This window comes from Lynx canadensis, chromosome B1 (assembly GCF_007474595.2).
Source record: "Lynx canadensis isolate LIC74 chromosome B1, mLynCan4.pri.v2, whole genome shotgun sequence".
Lineage (NCBI taxonomy): Eukaryota > Metazoa > Chordata > Mammalia > Carnivora > Felidae > Lynx > Lynx canadensis.
In genome coordinates, this window is record NC_044306.2 from 85,852,113 (window position 1) to 85,877,007 (window position 24,895).

The following is a 24,895-nucleotide window of genomic DNA, read 5'->3' on the forward strand; positions in this document are numbered from 1 at the left end:
ATGCTCTGCAGCTGTAAATAAATAGAATAAGGAAGCTATGTATTAATATAAAAATGTATCTAAGATACACTGTAAAGTTAAGAAAAGCACACTGTAGTGCAGTATGAATTATTCCTATCCTTTGTAAGAATGGGGGGTGGGAGTGGTAGCTTCTTTTCCTTTTTTTCCAACTCTTTTCTGGTCTCATAACCAATTGTTGTTACCCAATAACATCTTAAATAGGTAATTAGTGGATGAGTTAGTCACAAAAATAAAAATTTTCTGTGTATTCTGATTTATCCTATAGGAACATGATTAAAGGGTTAAATAAGGAAGTCACTGTTTCATGAACATAAATGGCTTAAGTAAGGGATGGGGAGGATAGGAAGAGACAGAAGGATTAGCAGAGCAGCTTGTAACAATTTTGACACACTTTTTTATTTGTTCACAACATTCTGAACAAAATGACATCACATTTAAACTATTGCTTTTACATATGAAGTTAATTGTTTTATCCAAAGTAGACAAAAATCGATTTCTTTAAGTTGACAACCAGCACTTTTTCCCCCAGGGAAAGCCACTGCTTATTTTTTTAATACATTAACAGAACCACAGAATTGCCCTATAATTAAAAAAAGAAAGAAGGAAAAAAACAGGATTGCCCTATAATAGTTAGGTCTTACCTGAACTACATTCAAACTTTTTCTTGTCAAAAGGTGAAGCCAGAAAAAAAGAACCAGCTCACTCATGATTTCTCTCAGATGTTTAATAAGTCCCTTCGTCTTTGTTAAAAATCTGCTTGTGCGGAGAGGTTCATAAACGTGAAAATGGAAAGGAAGCCTCCCCAGACTTGTTCAGAGAGAAGTTAGGTGGACCCTTTATCCTGAGAAAATAGCTGCTGGCCCCTGATCATTAATTCTAAACATTATTGCCCTCCAAGCCAAACTTCTCTTCTGTGCCATGATAGTGTGTAATCTTTTCTGCTCTGGAAACGAGAATTCCACTTTCCACTCATGTAATGCTGCTCCTTTGAGCAAATCTTTGACCAAGTTCTATTTCGCTGAATGCAAAGGGGAGAAACAGTATTTAAACAATTATTAATACTGGAATAAAAATGAAGAGTACATATATTTTTCACATAGAAAACTACATACAAATCCAAGTAGCTGTTAAAGTAGAAAAAAAATCAGGATGGGCATTTTTTAAGAAAAAGATCCTGTTTTCTAAACTGGTACCAGTAAGACATTGATTTTTATATCTAACTATATCACCATATTTATATACAAAGAGAGGCTGATCTAGGTTCACTGACATACTGATATCCCCTGATTCTCCCATTTCCCTAAAGATTGTCTTTCAGAACATACTTGAACTACGACCAGTATAATTCTATTTTTACACCATTCTTGTCACTGGCACGCTCTCTTTGATTCTGGCATATACAAAAATTGATTTTAACATCGATTCACGTTTCTGATGCTAAAACAAACATAATTTTCCTGCTACTTCAATTCTATCACTACTTTGGTATTTTATTCATTATTACAGAAACGGAAGATTCTAAACATGGATTTTAAGACTACATAAAATTCTAACACACATATGCTGAAAGCAAGGAAAAATAGGACAGGAGACACAATTATATTTTTTCATGTATGTCACTATGTTACATTCTAATTTACAAGTGGGGACGCTTAGCTTGGCTTCCAGACTATCAAACTTTAGAATTTATTGGTATCTTTTAGACCAATTCACTACAGAGCTTCTGAAATGGTTATTGAGTACCTGAAGCAAAAGCAGGACAGTATCTATATTGTACAAACAGTGATGGATTTAAAGAACATATTACTGACCAAACTTTCAAATGACATTCTCAAAACATTATTACAAAGTGTTCTTCCTCCATAGAAGGTGAAAAACTTGATTACTTTAAAAAGTTTTCCCTTCCATACATACTTGTGTCATTCTTTATTAAGCATACTGACAAAGGTTTAAATCAGTTCAAGACCTCAGCTGTTGAAAGATTAAAATATAAAGGTAAGAATTTTCAGCATAAACATTAAAAGACTAACAGAATTGCTTTCCATGTAATAGTAAACACTATAAAATGAGCTTTAATGGTTAGCACCTGATCCTTACCAGGATTTTGCTACATCTCCTAGAACTGCAGAGCTAGAAACTAATGCACTGAAAGCATAAAGAAAAAATTGAGATGATCCCAGGGTTTAGAAGTCTCCTACAAGAAACCAATTTTAAATGCCTGTGATATGGAGACACTAAACCACCACAATCAATAATAAAGTGAACCCAAGTTTTACGTGTTTTATCCTGTTGAGAAAGTAATAGTTTTGATGCTGCGCTTTCAATGTGTGTGCTATACGACACTGCATCTGTTACTTTCCACTCAGATGTTTTTTTACCTCTCTTTGACAAGTTTGCAGAAAGAGGTCTGTCAAGAGACATGAACGAACACTGAAAGTCTCGGGTCTTGCTACCACATGAGTCAGTCCTTAAGCACCTGATATACACATTTAAAGACGGGCTAACTCTCATCATATTTAAAATATGTCTTTAATAGGCCGGTTTCTGTAGGATTTAAGAACTTAGTGATCAGACAAACCTATCTTTAAACTTTTAGTTTTGCTAGGAGTACAAATGTCTAAAACACACAAGGAAGAAATCATTCCCATGAGAAGCTCATCACTATATAATCCTTGACAGCACTTGATGCCCTCCTGAGATTTTAGGAGAATAAAGCTATACGAAATGCACAGTCATCATCCTCAGGCTACTTTTGAATCCCACAGACCACTAACTCAAAGAATACCCACAAAGTCCATATACCATTATCCAGAAACACCATGGAGGCAAAGCAAAAAGAAGCAACAGTTAATCGTAAATAAAATAAACCAATGATGTTTCACCAGTATTTTTGAAAAGCTTTAAGTTTTCCTTTTGTATAAGTTCAAAGACAGTTTTATTGAAATAGTCACTGTCCTTTGAATACAGTCTAGATTTTCTTAGCCAATACATCTCTTTTCATAAACACTCACAGGCAGAGAAGCCTCATAAAAGGCCTTCACACCAAGCATTATTATTCTTTTCTACAACTGACTGAAAAGCAAATAACTGAAGATGAGAAAATGCTTTTAAGCTTTAAAATACCACTGTGATATTTTAAAGTGTGGTATTTAGAAACAAAAAAGCTAGTCACCAATACTGTCATTCTCTCATTATCCATTATGCTAAATAATCAGGGAAACCAAAAAGGAAGAGGCCATGATTCTTTATCCTGTCTGACATATCAATGCTTTTTGCTACTAATGAAGCAACATTAGGGCATGTGATTGAGATGCAAACAAAGAAAACCATGAAGAACTACTCTTCCTGTTAATTAACCTAGGAAGAAAACATGACAAAGAAAAAGAACAATCATCTCCAAACTAAAACACAAAAAAATCTTAAAAGAGCTTTGAAAGGTTACGATACTGACTTGATAGTACAACACATAAAAATGAAAACTGATTCTTACACATTTTAATCAACCAATTAAATACAAATACCTGATTTGTACTTTTACACTAAATGGGCTAAGTCCCAAGTTCCAAACTGTAGTTCACAGGACTCTACAGAAGGGATCTTTGGAAGGATAAGGTACCTTTGGAAAACAGTGTATAAACAACTGTAAACATACACTGATTGTCCACTAGCTTTCTTAAATAGAATTTCTGAAATCTTTTTGTAGGAAATTATATATAAGGAGTGTAATTGATCAGATACTTTCTATTACAACATATAAATTCTGTTGTGTGTGCAAAATGTGGTAGAAATAGAAGATACTACGGATGATTCATATTTTTAAAGTAAGTGATACATTACAATCCAGTAAGAGTCCTTTAATCTTTTCATGAAACTTCTCTCTATACATGTTGAAATACATAATGCTTTCTGGCTTTTCTTCAAACCAAAACTTGTCAAATTCATAGACAAGGTAACCTGCGGTTAAAGAAAAACAAAACATAAATATAGTCTCAGTAGGGAAATCACAACCAAACCACCTCATTTTAAAGTACAGGACCATCCTTTAAATTATATATTAAAATACAATAATCAGAAATCATATTAAACTACTAGAAACCTGAAAAACCTTATAAGAAATATTTTTGTTCAAAATAAGCAGGAATTTCAATAAAATATTTAGTATATTTACTGTTTGTCTCAAGTATCAATAAAATCCCTCAAATGTAAGAGATACAGTACTGTCAAAAGATGCCTTGGGAATAGGAAGAAAAGTTATTCCCAGAGACCCCTGAAACACAAATATGAAAGTAATGAGAAAATGTGGCACCTGGGTGGCTCAGTTGGTTAAGCGTCCAACTCCTGATTTCAGCTCAGGTCATGATCTCACGGTTCGTGAGTTTGAACCCTTCGTTGGGCTCTGCATTGACAGTGCAGAGCCTGCTTGGGTTTCCCCACCCCCCCCTCTCTTTTTCTCTCTCTCTCTCCCCACCCCCCCTCAAGTAAACAAAAAATCTGAAATAACAAGAAGACATTAGACAAGGATAAAGTACACAAAAGCCGTTTTCTATTGATTTATAAATCTAATAATTATTTCTACTTTCTTCAATGAACTATCAACATCTTCTCTTTTTAAAAAGAACACACAGTGCTTGCTTCGGCAGCATATACACTAAAAAAAAAAAAAGTATACACAAACTCTAAATAGTAGGCTTAATGTTTTTGTTTTTCAATATCCTCATGACAGTAGCCAAGTTAACCCTCAAAGTATTAACAGTACATAATAAAAATAAAAACGTAAATAGATACATTTACAAGCAAAAAATGTGAATTTAAAATCACTCTTAAACCATATTTGGATTCAACCAAATATATGTATTTATTTAACAAATGCTACTATAGTCGTGCTCACCACTTGCTCATGTGTGTATTTACTCTCCCAGCAAGCCTATGATGTGATATTGTTATTCCCATTTTACCAATGAAGAAATGGGGGGCACAGAGAGTTTTTACTTTTTTTTTTTTTTTTAGTAATCTCTATGCCCAACATGGGACTAGAACTCATGATGCTGAGATCAAGAATCGCATGCTCTAGTGACTGAACCAGCCGGGTGCCCTGAGAGCTTAAGTAACTTGCCCAAATCATATAGTTCGCAAGTGGTCTCTATTATGTTATAAATTAGACTTTGTATCCACCAGAATCTCATTTCCTCTTCTGAGAGGATTTTTAATAAGGGATAGAAGTGACTTATTTCAGATAAATGGAGGAGGGGAGGGAAAGACAGTGACTACATAAAAGTGTGGCTAGATAATCATAATCACTTAGTATGAAAAAAAGTAAATTCCATTTTAGAAATTAGTCATAAGGCAAATACTAACAGTTAAGAACCATGACATTTCAACACTGAAATATCACTTCATAAGAAGGCCAATTTAAAAAAGATTTCAAAGTAATCTCTTGATATGATAAAACAGATTTTTGTTAACTAGGATATATGAGAACAGCAAAGAATAAGGCCTCTTTGAGCAGAGGGTTTTTCATTCCCAAAAGCCAAACTGAGAATGGTAATCTTGTACTTATTTTTAAGTGGTATTGTTTTTAATCTTTATTTCATTCAAAATTTACTTTGTGCATACATTAGAATAGTACATCTATAGAAATTATACATTCATATATAAATTGAACCTGTTCTCCCCCCCATGCCTACTCCCAATATATTGATAGGGACGTACAACAAAAAATTTGGAGATTAATATGTTGGGTAGTATGAAAACTAAGACATCTATACAAATTTGATATTTTTGTTTTATTATTTTTGGCAATTATATCTCATCTATTTACCATTCTTGTAAGTCCTTTAAATTGCTTTTCATTACTTCCTAAGCAAATGAGTATTTAGGTTTCGAACAAACTGCTCAAGTATAAGGTACTAGCAATTTCTTGCTTCAGAACTGAGTTGTTGGTTTATAATGTAAACTGGTCTCAGAGAAAGACCAGCCTGAGACTATAATGGCTACATTGATTTAATGAGACATCAGGAAACTGCAGGAGATGAGAACAAAATTACAGAGGGCTGACAGGGCCTTGCAAGACTCCGAAAGCCTTGCAGAAAAGGATGGAAAAGAGTTGTATCCACAAAGCACATCTATTGCTGTTTTGCCTCTAGGAGGTTTCAAACACTAGACTCAACAGAAACACCATACAAAATTTCTAACCTCAAAATTCCCCGTATGCTTTTACTGTCCCTGACCAAAGCCACAGGGGCACTTATGGTTTTCCAAAAGGGGTTAAAAGAAGGTAACCATAGGAACAAGGATTAACTGTAAACTGGCATGAGGGATTTATTGGGATGATAAAAATGTTCTAAAAGTGGACTATGGTGTTAGTTGTATAACTCGGCAAATTTACCAAAACTCACTGAATTGTTCACTTGAAATGGGTGAATGTTATGGTATATAAATTATACCTCAATAAAGTTGTTATTGAGCCATAACTTTTCTGTTATACAAACTTGAGTTATTTTTTTTTGAATCACCAAACCACTCAGGTGACACTGGATATCTGCTTGCATTTTTGACATACAACACAAGGGTGACAATGGAGCTAAGAAACTGAATTGGCACTCACTTGTTTCCAGCCTTGTCTATAGAGAACAGTAACAACAACAAAAAACCAGTAGGGATAACGAGGGGAATGGGAGATGGAGATATATCACAGGGAAATAATATATGTGAAAGCTAATCTCTTTATAGTTCTTTATTCTACACAAAAACTTTGACCTTGGAATTGATTTGTGCAAATGAACTGGGCCCAGTCCCCCAACAAATAAGGTTTGAAATTATTTTCTAGTTAGAATACGCTCTTAAAAATAAAGGATATTTAAATACCTAAAAAAGAATATCTAAAAGAATATCTAAAAAGAATATCTAAAAATAAAGAATATAAGAATAAAACCTTAATTAAGACAAAAAACTTCAGGGGCACCTGGGTGACTCAGTTAAGTGTCGGCTCAGGTCATGATCTCACAGAGCTTGAGTGAGAGCCCCACATCAGGTCTCTGCTGTCAGCACAGAGGCCGCTTTGGATCTTCTGTTCCCCCTGTCTCTGCCAATCCCCTGCTCATTCTCTCTCAAAAAATAAGCATTTAGGGGCACCTGGGTGGATCAATAGATTGAGCATCCAACCTCGGCTCAGGTCATGATCTTGCAGTTCGTGAGTTTGAGCCCCGTGTCAGGCTCTCTGTGGTCAGCACAGAACCCACTTTGGATCCTCTGTCCCCCTCTCTCTCCCCCACTCAATGTGTGCTCTCTCTCAAAAATAAATAAACATTAATAATAATAATAATAATAATAAATAAAGATTTTTTTAAAAAAGACATAAAACTTTACAGTAAAGGGTATAAAAATCAATTTGGGGGAGGAAACTCCAGTGTATAAGATTAAGAGAGGTGCGTGTGTGTGTGTGTGTGTGTGTGTGTGTGTGTTTGCTTTAAATGTTCCAAGAAATTTGAGACATAAGCTTAATTGTTTCTAGGATGATGCACAGCTCTTATCAATCTAGAACTGATAAAAACAAGGCAACTGAGAAGGTCCTATAATGACTTTTGCACCTCAGATATTACCTTGATGCTCTTCCTAGACAGGAGCCAAACAAGATGTTGATGCTGAGGGCACTGAGATCAACAATATCCAAAGATGCTCGTGTTACCCATAAATAGGGGAAAAAATACTGGGCAGAAGTCATTTTGCACTGCGTTCTTACCTACCACACTTTGTATTTACTTAAATATGGTAAAATGTTTAATTTGGGGGAGGGGAGAATTTTTTGATTGCTTCTTTTTATATTTGTTTTATGTTCAATTGGCATCTTTAAACAAGCATATATTTCATAGAGAAAACAAATTATCAGAGGCCGTCAGTGAAGTCCCAGGAGTCTAGACACTATGCTAAAAGTCAATGAGAGGTTTAGGGGAGTAAATCAAATAAGACTAATGGGGATAAATAGTTCCCTGGCAACAAGATGAAAGATAAGACCTGGAGAACAGGGAAAAGATGATGCAGATTTGGATAAAAATCTGTTCAAAATGCCCAACCCCTAAAAAAGGAGACTGGCTGAGCCTGACCCAAGGCAAGGAAGGGTCTATTCCCAGCTCATAGGACGAACACACACACTTAGAGTCTGTACTAATGGATAGGTATGCTGGGGCTATACTGACCTGGTTTCACGATTTGTATCTGGGAGCAGTCAAGGCACGGAGACATCTCCAGTATAGTCAGGAAGGGCCAGGAGGGTGTATAAATAAAACTACAATGATAACTCTGCTATGGTAAAGGAAACCAGTGCCCCCAGACAGATCATCGACAGGGGTCCTAGGGACCTGAAAAACCTGACCTTCCATCTGAAAACACATTGTATCAACTCCTACTTTGTGTGCCCATCTCCATGAGATCCTTTAACCTTTTCCATTAAAAAAAAAAAAAATCTAGACATCCAAATGCTGGAGGCTAAAGAGAGAGGTTGGGCTGAAGATGTACATTTTGGCATCACTAGTACAAATATGGTATGTCAAACAGGGGACTAGATAAAACCACTTGCAGATAGAATGAAGGGCTGAAGACAGAAGGGGGTCTAGGGCTGGGCTCTGAGGTGCTCCTACATTTAGTAAGGGAGTAGATGAAGGCTCAGCATAAAAAGTCTATGGATGAGTCAGTTGGGGCCAGAGAAAAGACAAAAGAATGTGCCATCAGAAAAGCCCAGATAAGGTTGCAAGAAGAAAGGCATGGTCGTTACGCCTGGTGCTGCTAAAAGTATCAAATAACACAAAGAAAAAAAAGGTGGCAAGTGGATCTGGCAACAAAAAAGGTTGTTCATGTATTTGAAAAAGTCCGTTTTAGGAGTGTAGTAGGGAGAGAAACCAAACTGGAGTTAGAAAAAAGATGAGCAGTTAGGAAGTGAAAACAGCATTTATTTTAAAAGTTCTACAACGAAGGGGAGCAGATAAATGGCAGTGGTAACTGGAGGTAGATGCCGCACTAAGGGAATGTTTCGTTTTGGTTTGGAAAATGAAGGCTACATAAATGCAGAGATTTTGCCTAATTTCTGCCATATCCCCAGTGCCCAGAACAGCATCTGACACACAGCAAGTGAATGAATGAATGAATGGGAGATACCAAAGCAGGTCACTAGTTCTGATAAAAATATTCCAAAAGAGGAGAAGAGAAGAATAATAGAGAAAGAAATGGGTAGCCGAAGGAACAAAGTCTCTGATAAGACTTGAGAACATCATGTCTAAACTGAGATTTGAAAGATGAGTAGCATCACCTAGAAAGAAAGGAGGGACCAGAACAGTGCTCCAGGCAGAGTGAAAGGTCCAGAGTCAAGAGAGAGCACGACACATTTGCTCAACTAAAAGAAGACCAGGGTGCCTAAATTTCAGACTGTGGGGAGTTGGTGTTCGGCAGGAGATGAACCTGGAGAAGTTACCAAGGTATGGATTATGAAAGGCCTTCTAATGGAACCTTTTAAAGAATTGTAGGCAGTGGAGCAAAACGATTAGATTTTCACTTTATTTTATTTTATTTAATGTTTGTTTATTTTTGAGACAGAGAGAGAGACAGAGCATGAACAGGGGAGAGTCAGAGAGAGAGGGAGACACAGAATCAGAAGCAGGCTCCAGGCTCCAAGCTGTCAGCACAGAGCCCGACACGGGGCTCGAACTCACGGACCGTGAGATCATGACCTGAGCCGAAGTCGGACGCTTAACCGACTGAGCCACCCAGGTGCCCCTAGATTTTCATTTTAAATAGTCCTATCTTCAATGTGTAGAAGAACTGGAAGAAAGTCATCAGAGAAACACTAGTGAAAAAGCTAAAACAGTAATCTAGTAACAAAGCCTGATGTCATGCAGTTACAAGGGGGATGGGAAAAAGTAGATAAAGGCAAGAGAAATTTAGGAAGCGACACGCCGGGAGTAAGAGATCAAGGGAAGGCCGGGGAGGCTGTGTGAAGGAGAGACTTGGATGACACCTTCAACAATGGAGATGAAGAAGTTATGATTCGGCAATTTATTACCTAACTAGTTTCCTATATCCTGCCAGCATGCAAAAGGTGTTACAAAAAGATCAAGAAAAGTAGAATGGGAAACTATGCTAGGTTTAAATTCTTTGCCTCTGAGCAATAGCTTCACAAGATAAGTTCACTTGATTAAACCTTCAGTGTGTGCAAATACCATCACAATAAAAGTTAATGGAACAGTGGTAATAATGACAGCATTAGGAACAGTTATTAAGTACCACCAACCTAATACCAGAAAATCTGGCCTTGAAAAGGGGGGGGGTGGGGATAGGAGGTGGGGAACGTTCCTTTAAATTTTCTTACAAGACTAACAAAATAATCTGTGAATGGTCTGTCCTTGACTCAGCAGCATTCACTAACCAGTATTCAAGAGAGAAAATTCATTTTATAGTTGACTACAAAAATGGATGTCTACAGAAAAACTGCATAAATCCTAAATTTGCATATATGTGAAAAAACTGCCTTGCTGAATTTTTTTATTCAGCAAATATAGAAACTGATGGTAAAATACTCTTGGGGACCCATCTACCATTATTTCCCTGTTTTTCAAAGACCCTAAATAAAATGACAAGCATAAGTTATATACTTAATAGAGATATTAAATTATATATCTTCCTAATGATTTAAAGATTCTCTTAGAAATATCTAGTTTTAAGTCATTTTAATACTCACAATAAAACTGATGAAAGTGTTCCATTGTCGGTATACCAGGAACAAAGTTGTAGAGATGAAACTTCAAAGCTTCACTCTTTAGCAAGCTATAAGCCATCTCAGTAAGGTTGATTCCAACTATTGCATAAGAATACCTATGTCAGAAACATTACCAGTTATACCAGCTAGCCAAACAGCTCATAAAATAACTTTAAAATTATGCAAGAAATCAGTGAAAAGTTACTTTGATCCATTTCTAATACAGTATTGATTCTATAATAATCTCTACCTATTAAGAAAAATAAACCAGAATAGATAAAAGATTTCTGTTCTTTTAGAGGCTGTTGACTTTCTGGATATAATCTAAGAAAGTAAAAATGAAGCTTTGGATACAAAAATACTGACTCAAAGGGGCACATGCACCCTGACGTTTATAGCAGCTTTATCAACAAAAGCTAAATTATGGAAAGAGCCCAAGTGTCCACTGACTGATGAATGGATAAAGAAGATGTGGTGTGTATGTATGTACACACACACGCACACGCACGCACACACACATACGCACACACACACACTATAGAATACTACTTAGCCATCAAAAAGAATGAAATCTTGCCATTTGCAACAACGTGGACAGAGCTAGAGTATATTATGCTAAATAAAACAAGTCAGTCAGGAAAAGAAAAATACCATATGATTACACTCATGTGGAATTTAAGAAACGAAACAGATGAACATAGGGCAAGGAAAAAGAGAGAGAAGAAAACCATAAGAGAGTCTTAACTATAGAGAACTGAGGGCTGATGGAGGGAGGTAAGTGGGGAATGGGCTAGGTGAGTGATGGGTATTAAGAAGGGCACTTGTGATGAGCACAGGATGCTGTATGTAAGTGATGAGTTACTAAATTCTACTCCTGAAACCAATATTACACTATGTTAACTAACTGGAATTTAAATAAAAATCTGAAAAAAAAATCCAATATATATGTTTGTGTGTGTGTATATATACACGCATATGTGTGCGTGTATGTATATACACACACATATATATGTAAAGCTATAAATGAATAAATAAATAAATATGAAGCTTTGGTCACACAAATACCAAAAACCAAAATCCTTAAAAAAATTAAAAAGAGTACTACATACACTCTCATTGACTTCTAACACACACTGGGTAACCTTACATTTTCTCCATTATCAGAGTATTTATTTTTATAATGTAATATTTTAATAACATTTTTTCAAAGATAGGTCTCATTGGAATATAAGAATAAAATAATAATGACAAAGCTAATAATAGGGCCTCATTTGCATTTCACTTCACAATTTTCAAAGCTATTTTTCATTTTCCTATTTCTATTTCAAAGCTATTTCCTATTCCTATTTTCAAATCTATTCCTCAAGAAACTTTCTTAAAGTTCCTTACCTCCATTTTATAGACAAACTATATCTTGTGACAAAAATATACTGAATACAAAACTGATTTATGATCCACTTAACTTTTAAAATAATGTATCATGCAATATCCTTTATAAAGTTCTTATTAAAAATAATCTCATTTTTTAAAATACCATGAAATACTTTCAAATTCAGATAATCTCATCAACACTGTAACATTCAAGAATTTATAGTTGCCTTGATCTATCCAGCTTACCCTAATTTTGGATGATTTGAACGGGAAAGAATCTGGTGAGCTTCACTGGTATAGTTTTCACTGAAATACCTTTAAGAAGTTTAGGAAAAATAATAAAATACATCATTCAAATTGAAGATATCCAGGAGAAATTTAAAAAACTACTGTTAAGACGATAATACTGCCACAATCATCCCAATCTCCATCTCAAATCATTTCAGGGACTCAGAAATGCTTCTGAGTCAAAATTTAATTCTGAGCTATCAGGCCTATCCTGTTAGTACAGGGCATGGGCCCTTGGCAAGGCTTTAAAGTACTTAAGCAAACAAATGATTTAACAAGAGGCGTTCTATCTATCTTTAAAACAGATCTAGAGTTCTTCTTGTTTGTTTGTTGTGACTTTAAATTTTCTATAAAATAGTCCATGTGTGCCTGTTGGGACATCATCCTTTCACCTTGGCTTATTTCTTCTATTGCAGCTTAGGTCAGTATTGTGTAATGGTGTTTTCCGTGCAAACAGAAGAAGGTCAATAGCCTTTCTTCTGCACTAAAAATATCCTCCTTGGTCAGTGGTATAACTAAAATGCTGGCCATAAAACAGAAGTATTAGCAGGTACCACAGAGAAATATATAAAGCTATCTGTTTGTAGGCTCATACATCCTGTTGGCTTATAGTAATGAAACTTCTTTGAGTTCTTAAAGCTAGGGACTAGTCTTCTGTTCAACCTTCTGGATCACCTCATGACGCACTGGTACTCATACACATATACATATATACTTATATGAGCATAAGAAGTAGAATAAAAAGTGGATTTCCATGGTTCATTTAAATTTTAGAGGGCATAATCATTGAGATTTTCATAAAGTACAGAAATTTCTAACCAAATTTTCCGATTTTCCTTCTATAGATTAATAATATAGATTTCCATTTTTCTTTACTGGCTCTAACATTCAACCCATTAAAAAACAAGAGTTGTTAACTCAGAAGTCTGTGAATGAAGGATCATTCATGAATGAAGGCGTATCCATGAACCACCTTAAATTATGCATAATTTTTCTGAGTATACATTTTCTGGGGAGAGAATATACAAACTTTCATCAGATTCTCAAAGGGATCTATAATTCCCCAAAAAGGAAAAGTTCGGTTTTAGTGCAATGCTTTCCTTACATACTCTCATTTTTCTTCTTTATCCCTAGGTTGGCTCTAAGGATGCCTTTACTAAACTATTTATATTTCATTTTCATACATGATACTAATATAATTCAGTATTACATTATTATTTCAATAATCAAGTTACTCTTAAAATACTCAATCTGTAACACAGAACAGTATTTAATTTCCTTGATGAACTTATAGTCAACCCCTATCTTAACAGCATCTAAGAAAAAGGAACATCTGTGCAATAAGGAAAACTATTCCTTACAATAATCTGCACTGAATTCCCTCCCTCCTTCCTATCCTCCTTCCCTCTCACCTGCTTGCCTGCCCACCTTCCATCCTTCTCCTTCCTTCCTAACTTTTCTCCGTTCCTACATACAGTTTTGGCTTTAATTTGTATGTTCTTCTAGTCACCTACTTCTATTTGCTCCTCTATTCAGATTTCTTCTTGAATTCTTCAGTCTCTCTTGAATTCATTTTCTGTACAGTATCCTTTCTTCTTCTACACCTGCCTCAACATTCATTCAACCTAAGTCATTATTATCAAACTACCAGCTATATTTCAAAGCAACAAAATATCTCAAGAGATTAGATAACGAAGGCAGAGAAAGATAAAAAATAAATTACATGTGGACATTTGAACAGCTCGCCTGCTTGTTGACTATATTGCTACTTTGACCCCGAAGACTCATAGCTCCATACATAGAACAACAAACATAACTGTAGAGGAATCAGCTCTGATTTTTTCTGTTTTCAACCATCTCTAGCACATCATTGGCAATCAAATAACTATTAACATATGTGCGTCTTGGTCATTTTTCAAATTAGTAATATTAGCTCCACATAAAAGTGTCTGTAAATCATTTAAAGGTCTATTGGAATCCCTTACTACAGTCTTGAATCAAATCCTACCAACTTATTTCAATGTTAAGTTAAGTGCCCCCTGGCAAATGCTGAAAAATCTTGATTTCTTAGGAAAAGAGCAAGAAGCAATGTTACTCATAAAAAGAAAAGAAACATCAGAAGAGTGTTCAGCTAACTGAGGTTCAAGTATCTGTGTAATTTACAAGTACCAAGAAAAAAGATGGTTTTTAAAGGTTAAGAACAAAGAATCCATGTGTTCTGAAAAACAATGAATTTTAAAATATTTTATAATTCTTCCAAGTGGAAACAAACTGCATTTATTCTACTTCAATTCCAACTGGAAGTTTGTTTATCGAAGTAGAAAACTGGCAATCTCATTTTTTGTAATTATTATTTTTATATTATGTTACATCTTTGGCAGTTGTACTTACAGGGAATCTTTATACTTATAAAATTTAGATATTACAGAAAATTAAATACTTTTGTAACTGGAAAAAAAACTGGAGATATCAAAACCCTCCTGTGTCTGTTTTCCCCCAAAATAGCTTTATCCATACAAATCTAGTCATTTTTTCTCAATATTAACAATCGAGCACAGTTTTAGGAATAATTTTTTCACAGTGACAACCATCCAAACTTTGCTACTGGTTACATTTCCCATTCTAGGCACTTTATAGTCTATAAAACACAATTCGAGGAGAGACGCAAACACTAGAATCTTTTAATTTGCATATCCACTTCCATATTAATCTTTCAGTTTATTTTCTAGAATAGTTTTGCCATCAATTCTGACTTTAATCACATATTTTGGAATTTCATGTATGTGCCCAAGTGTAAGTATTAAAGGAGAAAAAAACAAAAAGAGAGAGTTCATATAGGCTCTGAAAAGTCAGGGCTTTGGGTCACTTGTTACAGATGGTGAAGAATAAGTGTGAAGACACTTCATTTGTATCTTATCGAGTTGTATTTCCCAAAATGGAATTAGAGAATCAAGAGAGAAGAGGCAAGAAGATAAAAAGAGTAAGAAAAGAGTGTATATAATTAGTTAAGAGGTATCAGAAAGGAGGCCAGGGAGAGAAAGGAAGAAGAAAGATATTAGTAAGCAAAGAAATCATACACACAGAAAATCTTCCCCATGTTTTCATATTGTTGCCAGCACATCAGTAAATACTTCTAGCAGTGTAGCTATTCAAATTCAGAGAAAGTGTGAAACAACTAGATCAATTATTAGAGTTAAATAATATTGGAGGTTCCATGTAATTTCATTTAGAGAAGAAAAAAAAGTTTATTTTCACTTACACGAGATTGATTAATCCAAGTATGCCCATGCCTCTGAAGTCTGTTTTGGGATCATCACCCTGGAAACCAATGTCAGCCCACTGCTTGGAGATTCTAGCCTTCAACTTTTTCGTGGGCATTAGAAGATTCCAAAGCTGTACAAACATGCTTCCATATTACAAATAATAGTGATGTTCTTAATTTACCAAGACATTTTTCTTCTCATAGCTAATATGAGTTAAGTCAAATGCTTTCAATGTTAAATAGCTTTTGTAGACAAATTATAGGTTCAACAAAAACTATACTTAAGAGAACATTACAATTATCCTAAAAAATGCAGCGTACTTACCCTAACTTAAAAGACTGATATAAAGAACAGTAGACTTTGAAAAAGTGTCAAGTAAACAGATATCCAAAACAGTGAAGTATCTTTATTTACTAAGTAATACATATATACCAGCATTGGTAAACTGCCTCCTTAAGAAAAACACTGTTAGGTACTTGGTCCTTGCTCCAAACACTAAATACTTAAGTAGGCTCCACTCTAATGGTGAGTGATTAGTCCCTAATCAGAAGGGAGACAGGGAGGGAATCATGAAGAAGTAAGACTGCTAGTATTTCAATCCATATGATCATTATTTTATAAATTTTCATAATTTTAAAAGAAAAATATAATATGGCTTGGTTTCAAGTAAATATGTTCCTTAAGACTGAGGGTTTAAGAACAGAAATCAAATATTAGCACCAAACTAACCAAAGCAAAATAAAGTTGAAAAAATTTAATCCTTTTCTAAATTCAACACCACAAAAGTCATCAAAGAAACCAGACTTATAAAAATTATTAAAAAGTTTGTGAATATTTGCAGAACAGAAATACCTGCATTTTTTTCCATTTCACTACCATTTCAGGCATTGTTGAGTAAAGGACTCCTAATGAAAGGAGTATCCTGTCACCTAAAATAAAATGTGAAGACTTGTGACTTTAAGACAGGGTCAAGACTCTGGCCCCGAAGTGAATCCAGGCATTACATTAGATTTTACCTGGTCTCTTCTCTTTTTACTAACATATTGGCATCTCTCCATGAGTTTGGCAAGGGGTTTGATGATGGGTGGCTCAGTTGGTTAAGTGTCCAACTCTTGGTTTCGGCTCAGGTCATGGTCTCCCATTTCGTGAGTTTGAGCCCCACATCAGGCTCTGTGCTGACAGTGCAGAGCCTGCTTAGGATTCTCTCTCTCCCTCTCTCTCTGCCCCTCCCCCACTTACTCTCTCTGTCCCTCTCAAAATGAATAAACTTAAAAAAATTAAAAATAAAATAAAGTAAAATAAAATGCACAAATATCAAACTGCTGGGCTCCATCTCTGGTGATTCTGATTTCATAGGGCAAAAGTAGAACCTTCAATTCTAAATATTAAGACACTGGTTAACTTTAGTGAAGGTGGGCCTTAAACTACACTTACAGAAACATGTACCTACTTTACCCACAGAGACTGCTGAGTCTGTGCAATGGCTGGGTGGTTCACTGCCAGCAACTGGCTTTTTACCTTTAAAACCGGGTTTCATGATGAATCACTAAGATAAAAATTCCCTTGACTAAAATGCTTGGATTTATATCTTACCCCTTCTAAAGGGAAGGTATTACGTAAAAAGGGTCAGAAGTTAAGGGAATAATGATTAACAATGAGGATATAAACAGAGGGCAAGCCACAGTGAGTGCCCAGCACAATTCTAAAACTTTGTGTTTTTTTGATTTTTTTTCTATAACTTTAAATATACAAATTCAGTCTACACTAACAGCCCTTTGAGATACGTATTTTCATCATTCTCATTTGACAAAATCAAGTTTTATTTTTAATTTTAAAATTAAGTGAAGTATGTATTTATACTCTTTTTGAAAAACAGGGTTGTTTTTTTTTTAACTTGTCTCTTACTGTTACTTAGATACTACTAATGCCTCTTTCTACAGCATTTTTATGTATAACAAACTCCTAACTCCAAGTACAATGTGCTATTTTCTTTGACTTTAACCATTAAAAATAAAATTGGCCCTAAAGCAAATTACTTTATCTTCTTTGGGCCTTAGAATCCTCATCCCTAAACCTAAAATGAAGATGCTAGACCAGATGATCTGGAAAGCTTATTCCGGGTATACTAATCTCTAATTTTGGCCTCTCACCAGCCTCACGTATTTATACTTTAGAAATAAGAAATAGGAAAATTCAAAGTAAATTTTATTACTTCATTAATTTTTAAATCTGTGGTGGCATTATTTGGCAATTCACATTCCATAAATCCTAAAATATTTGACATAATAATATGAAATGGGACATCCACGTTCACAATTTGAAAGTAAGCTAAAAAAAAATGCCTAACTTAAATGAGCGATTTATACAAAAAGTAGAGGGAACATCTGAAGCTTATGGACTCATACTTATCAGTTAAAAAGATATCTCTCTTAATAAGTTTATCTTTTATTTCAGAATTAAAAACATTAAAATTTATGTGAATATATTTTAAAGAGGCTTATCAGAATATTATAAAAATAGTTAACTCAAAATCTTTTGCCAACAAAAGGGGCAAAGAAATTGGATGACTGTGTAAGCCTCTAGAATTTGCACACAGACCTTACTAGCTCAAGCCCAATTTATTTTTCCAGTGTCCAATAACTCCAAATACTGAAAACAAAATTTTACCTTGAGAAGCAGCTTTTCATGTTGGAGGTTATCAGAATCATATGGCCTTTTCCTCACACTCTCTACATCCAAATAGAGCTGTTTATAACCGGATATCTGCAGTAAGCATGCCTTCATGCAGATTTTAAAACTGAAAACGATAAAATTAATATTTTTAAAAATCACATCTTCTTATCACAATAATGTCTTCCATAGCTTGTGGTTCGTATGTCTATTTAGAAAGCATCTCCTCAATTCCTCATCTAGTGAAGTGAAATGGTTGAAATGGATGATCTCTACAAATCCTTCAGCTCCAATATTTTATAACTGTGCATGTGATCTCCACACCTCACCATACAAGTGTATAATAAAAGAGAATACTGTAAAGACAGCATACCTGGCATCCTTCTCAGGGTTAATATTCTTTTCCTTCATTATATCTTCTACACATTTGTCTACTTCACTCTGAACAACAAGTGTTGCTTTCTGCAAAACCTGTTTATGTGAAAGAAAGCTGAATGAGGAAAATCCCTTATAGTTGAAACACAACAGTAAGTTTTGGGGGCATTTAGTCTTTACAATGCATATATTAAAATGCAAAATAAACCAAATTTGCTTCACTACAGCTAAAATCATACATACACACATACAAACAAATATAAAAGAGAAGCAGCATGATGTATCAGATAAAGGCTTCTTCAACTTGAATCAATAGGTTCTCAACTGGTAAGTTCTTAGCAAATGAGCTACCACCACAGTGGGTGCATGAAGCAGATATATAAGTTTTTTAAATTACATAACAAAAACATGTGTACAAAAATTTTAATGCAGAAGTTAAGAAAAACTTGGGGCATCTGGGTGGATCAGTCGGTTAAGCTTCTGACTTCGGCTCAGGTCATGATCTCACAGCTTGTGAGTTCGAGCCCCACAGTGGGCTCTGTGCTGACAGCTAAGAGTCTGGAGCCTGCTTTGGATTCTGTCTCCCTCTCTCTGCTCCTCCCCTACTCGTCCTCTGTCTCTCTCTCAAAAATAAATAAATAAATAAATAAAAAGTTAAAAAACTTGAATGCAGAAGAGCAGAAAGAACTCAAAATATTCTTGCAATTACTGACCCCCCAGACATAGCCCATGGTAACAGATATCCTCAGTCTTTTTTCTATGCATATAAAGCAGATTTCTTACATAATATGTCCTATAAATGTCCACTGGATCCTTCTTTCAACAATCAAACAAGTTCAGGTCTTTCTTACCCTTAAAAAGTTTCTTTAACTCTTATCCCTCTGTAAACTACCATCAAAATCCTCTCTGGTATCCCTTATAACTCCAGGCAAAATATTCTCATCATACCTGGAGTTACACCTCTGCATATCCTGGGCCTTTCTTCTGGAATGCTCTTTCCCAATCAATAACATATCAATACTTCCCATTTTTAAGTTAGCTCACATACCAGGTCAAAGAAGCCTTCACTGATTCTATTCAAGTGGAATTAACCTCTCCTCTCTTTGAATCCCCATAATAATTTATCTATAACCTTTCTATGATATATTCTACTTTCTATATTATAGTTATTTTTATATATTAAGTAGAAAATTCTTTGAGGACAGAGATTGTATCTAGTTCATCTTTTCATATCCTGCATGTAAAAGATAAGTGACAAATAATTGTTAAATGGAGATATTTAACAGATAAAAACCTGTGGGAAGGCAACTGTTTCAGTAAAAGATAAGTACAGCAATGCATACTATTATTTAAAAGCAAGAAAAGGGAAGAAAAAGAAGACTCCCCAAAGTAAATTAAAAAATGAGAAGGAAAATGATCAAAGACTGACAGTAAAGGTACACATATGGTCAACAAGATCTAGTTGGTCAAATGCTGAGGTAATATACCTACAGGAAATATCTTAAAACTTAAAACTTAAGCTTAAAACTCAGGACTAATGAAAGGGCTACCTTTACCATGGATAGAAACCTTTTGCCTCCTAAAACATGACAAACCTAATCAAATATCACCTCCTTTTGTGAAGCCTTCCTTGGCCCTGGAGTTAGCTACTTCCCTTTATCATACCTCAGTGACAGAGCACTGACTACACCATATTTGTTTACTTTTATTTTATATATTTGCCAACGGGCTTTGTCTCTCTTATTTACTCTTACATTATGAATGAATGAGTGACTGAACTTGCTAAAGCCCTACATAAACTTAGAGTTCATATTAGAAACAATGTCTAGTCTCTTAGCAAATACTTTTTCCTGCAGACTGACTTTTTAAAAAAAATTGAGGTATATTACAGATCCAGTGAAAGGAACAGATGTTACTCAATTTGATCAATTTTGACAAATGCACATAACCAAGTATTACACATCCCTATCAAGATGTAGAACATTTCCATAACCCCAGAAAGTTCCCTCGTGCCCCTTTCTCAATCAACTGTTCTTTTAAGAAGCAACCACTACCCTGATTTCTATCATCATAACTTTGTAGTGTACACATAAATCAAATCAGAAAGTAGGTACTCTTTTGTGTCTGGCTTCTTTCAATGTTCCTAGGTTTCATTTACATTCTTGCTTTTAACAGTAATTTGTTTCTTTTAACTGTCAAGTAATATTCTATTTTATGAATAGATCTTAATTTGCTTATTCATTCTTGTGATGGGTATTTGCACGGTTTCCAGTTTTAGATGATTATCAATAAAGCCGCCATAAAGATCCTTTATTATCTTTTTGTAAATACAGGTTTTCATTTCTCTTACACACCTAAGAGTGGAATTGCTAAGACACAGGATATGTTTAACTTTGAAGAAACTGCCAAAACCATTTTCCATAGTAATGGTAGCATTTTATACTCCCATAGGTGCTCACCAACATTTGGTGCTGTCAGCCCATTTCATTTAGGAAATTTCATCATCCTATCCTAGTGTGCATGTAGCGTCCCCTTATTGTGCTTTTAATTTGCATTTCCCTGCTAATAATGTAGAGAACTTTTAGAAGTGCTTTTTGGCCATTTTTATTTATATATACTTTTATACGTACATATGTATGGATATATGTTCCATGTCATGTATATGTACGTATGTATATATATATATTTATATACATGTATATGTGTGTATACACGCATATGCAGCTCTTTCCTTTGTGAAGTGACTATTCAAGGCTTTTCCCCTTTTTAAAATTGTGTTGTCTTTTTATTAGAGATCTCAAAGTACTTTACTAGATACAAGTCTCTAACCAAATATATGTGCTAACCAAATATCTTCTCAGTATGCTGCTTGCCTATCCATTTTTTTTTTTGCCAATTCATTTTTAAAAGACATCTTTGATAAGCAGTTTTTATTTTGATAAAGCCTAATTTTTCAACTTTTTCTTAAATGGTAGCACTCTATCTTCTCTAACAGAAATCTTTGCTTAACCCATGGTGGTAGATATTCTCCAATATTTTGAGAAGCTTTAAAATTTTAAACACAGGTGTAAAGCACGTATCAAATTAATTTTCACATGTAGGGGAAATAGGAGTTGAGTCCCGACTTTCCTCAATTTGGATATACAATTGTTCTAGCACTATTTGTTGCACTTTCCTGTTCTCACTGAATTGCTCTGGAATCCTTGTTAAAAATGACATGTGGTCTATGGGGCACTTCGGTGTTTGCTGGTTAAGCATCCAACTCTTGATTTGGGCTGAGGTCATGATCCCACCATTGGGAGACAGAGCCTGGTGACAGGTTCCACACTGGGCATGGAGCCTGCTTGGGATTCTCTCTGCCTCTCCCTCTCCCTCTGTCCTCACCCTGCTCCTATGCATGTGCACATACACATACTCTTTCCCTCTAAGAAAAAATTACATGTGGTCTATTTCTGGTTTCTCATCTGTTATATTGATCTATTTGCCTAGAAAGTTTTCCATTCAGGTAGCTTAAGTCCTCTAACTTTGTTTTTTTAGATTACTTGGGGTGTACTAGGAACTTTACATTGCTGTATAAACTTTAGAATGAGTTGTCACTTTCTTCAAAAATAGCTTGTTGGGATTTTGACTGGAATTGCACTGAATCCACAGGTCAATTTGGGAATTAACATCTTAACAATATTGAGTTTTCCAATTGATGATTAGAGTAATCTTTGTGCTTTTAACGTTTCTTAGGAAAACAAGTTTTAGTGCAGTCTTGTGTAGTTTTCATTAAATTTATCATTGAGTACTTTGTTTCTAAATGCTATTGTAAGTGGTATTGTTTTGTTTTCCAAAAGTTTGTTGCTAACTTATAGAAACACAGTGTCCTGAGACATTGCTAAATTCATTTATTAATAATGCTAGTAGTTTTTGTAGATTTCTTAGGGTTCTCTGCACTCACAAACTCTTCCACCTGTTAATAATGACAGTTTTCTTTCTTTCTCTTTAATCATATGTTTTGATTTCTTTTCCTTACTGGACTACCTAGGACCTCCTCCACAATACTGAATAAAATCAGAGAGTAACTATCCTGGGCTTTTTCCCCATTTGATGTGGGAGCATTCAATATTCCAGTACTATGTATCATGTTAGTTGCATGTTTTTCACAGATGGCCTTTATTAGGATGAAGAATCTCCTATTCCTAGTTAGTTTAGCTTTCTAATCAAAAATGGGTATTGAGTTCTGTCTAAATACTAAAATAGTTTAGTATCTATTGAAACGATCTTATTTTTCTCATTTATTTTGTTAATGTGGTGAATTATATTCATGGATTTTGAAAACTCAATCATGATGTAATATCCTTTTTATGCATTACCAGGATGAATTTGCTAATGAAGAATTTCTACATCTGTATTCATGAAGGATATTGATTTGTAATTTTTATTTAGTATACTGTCCTTGTCTGGTTTTAGTTATCAGGGTCATACTGGCTTCACAAAATGTGTTTCTTCCTACTTGATTTTCTAGGAGTTTATGTAATAGTGGTATTATTTCTTCTTAAATGTTTAATAAGAGTTCACTAGTGAAGGAGAGTTTTTAGTGCAATACTTTTAGATTATAAGTTCCATTTGTTAAGTATATGGCTATTTATATTTTTAAATTTCTTTTTGTGTTAGTTTTGATAAATTGTGTTTTTCAAGGGCTTTGTCCCTTTCATCTAAGCTACAGAATTTATTGGGATAAATTCATAGCATCCCCTTATACTTTTAATAACTATAGTTTGATGTCTCCTCTATCATTCCTGATATTGGTAATTTGGGTTTCCTCTCTTTCTTGATCAATGTTCCTAGAGGATTATTAATATTACTAAGAATCAAATCTTTTCAAAGAATCAGTTTTTGAGTTTGTTATTTCCTACTTTTGTCTGTTTACCATTTTATTAATTTTTTATCTTTTAATTATATCCTTTCTTTTCCTTACTTTGGGTTTAATTTGCTCTCTTCTGGTTTAAGGCATAAACATAGATCATTGATTTAAGGCCTTTAAAAGCTGTTTAGGTACACTCTACATTTTGATATGTTGTGTTTTCATTATCACTGAGTTCAGTTTTGTTTCTTTTTTTTTTAATTTCCCTTGTGAGTTCTTTTCTAATTCACGGGTTATCTTCCAGATACTTGGGAATTTTCTAGATGTCATATTTTTCTTACTTCTAAGTTAGTACTATGGGAGACAGAAAACATACTCTGTATAAGTTCAAACCTTTGAAACTTATTGAGACTTAAAGACTCACATATTGATGTGTCTATATAAATATTCCATGTGTACTTGAGAATGTGCATTTTGCATTTGCATTTGTTGACTATAAATGTCATTTAGATCAAGATGGTTAAAAGTATTGTTCAAATGGTAAGTATCCCTTCTGATTTTTTTTTTGTCTTTTTGTACCATCAAGTATTGAGAGGTATTTCCAGCTACAATTGTTGATTCATCTACTTCTCCCTTTGAGTCGATTTTTCTTCAAGTATTTGGCAGCTTTGTTAATAAGTGCATACACTTAATATGTTGTATTTCTTGATAAATTAACCCTTTTATCAATACAAAAAAGTATTTAGTCACTGGTAATATTCCAAGTTTATATTTTCTGAAACAAAGACACAACAGCTTTTTTATGCTTGTTTGCATGGTGTATCCTTTTGTTTTCTATTTGTTTGTGTCTTTATGTTTAGAGTATATTTCTTGAAACAATATTCAGTTAATTGGGTCTTACTTTTTTATCCATCTGTCAATCCCTGGCTTATTCTCTACCTTTTTGGTAGGTCTGCTTCCCCATCAAAAACAAAATAGCAGCCTGGATGGAGGATAAATATAAAACATTACAATGTTTTCTAGTTCTTATGTACCCCACCATTTTGAAGGTATATTCCATACTGGAATATATAGTACTCAGAGAATTTCTGAGGTCAGCAATTCTAAAATTTTCTTTTTTAACCTCAAACCATGTAAGCACCCAAAGACTATTTTCCCAATATCATTTACTTTTTACTAAAGAAAAAGCGGGTGACAGTATAAGAACAACAAATATGAATCACTTATCATATATTTTGTAAGAAAAGATATATATGCTTATACATATGATTTTATTATAAAACATTAAATGAACATTAAAGTAATATAGTCTTTTTT

General features: G+C 34.4%; 1 protein-coding gene across 2 annotated transcripts in view; it reads right to left on the minus strand.

Moving 5' to 3' along the window:
- Positions 1-401: 401 nt before the first annotated feature.
- The window catches only part of ELMOD2 (ELMO domain containing 2), a 31,318-nt gene continuing 6,824 nt past the window's right edge, over positions 402-24,895 (minus strand). The window contains exons 4-10 of one of the 2 annotated variants that reach the window (XM_032592894.1): positions 24,480-24,560; positions 18,728-18,825; positions 18,352-18,481; positions 15,681-15,814; positions 12,380-12,448; positions 10,745-10,878; positions 402-3,975 (exon numbers count right to left, since the gene is read on the minus strand). In XM_032592894.1, coding sequence (XP_032448785.1) covers positions 3,830-3,975; positions 10,745-10,878; positions 12,380-12,448; positions 15,681-15,814; positions 18,352-18,481; positions 18,728-18,825; positions 24,480-24,491 — 723 coding nt within the window. In that variant the 5' untranslated portion in view covers positions 24,492-24,560 and the 3' untranslated portion in view covers positions 402-3,829. The remainder of the gene's footprint in view (positions 3,976-10,744; positions 10,879-12,379; positions 12,449-15,680; positions 15,815-18,351; positions 18,482-18,727; positions 18,826-24,479; positions 24,561-24,895) is intronic. The other variant, XM_030313023.2, reaches the window with a different exon arrangement.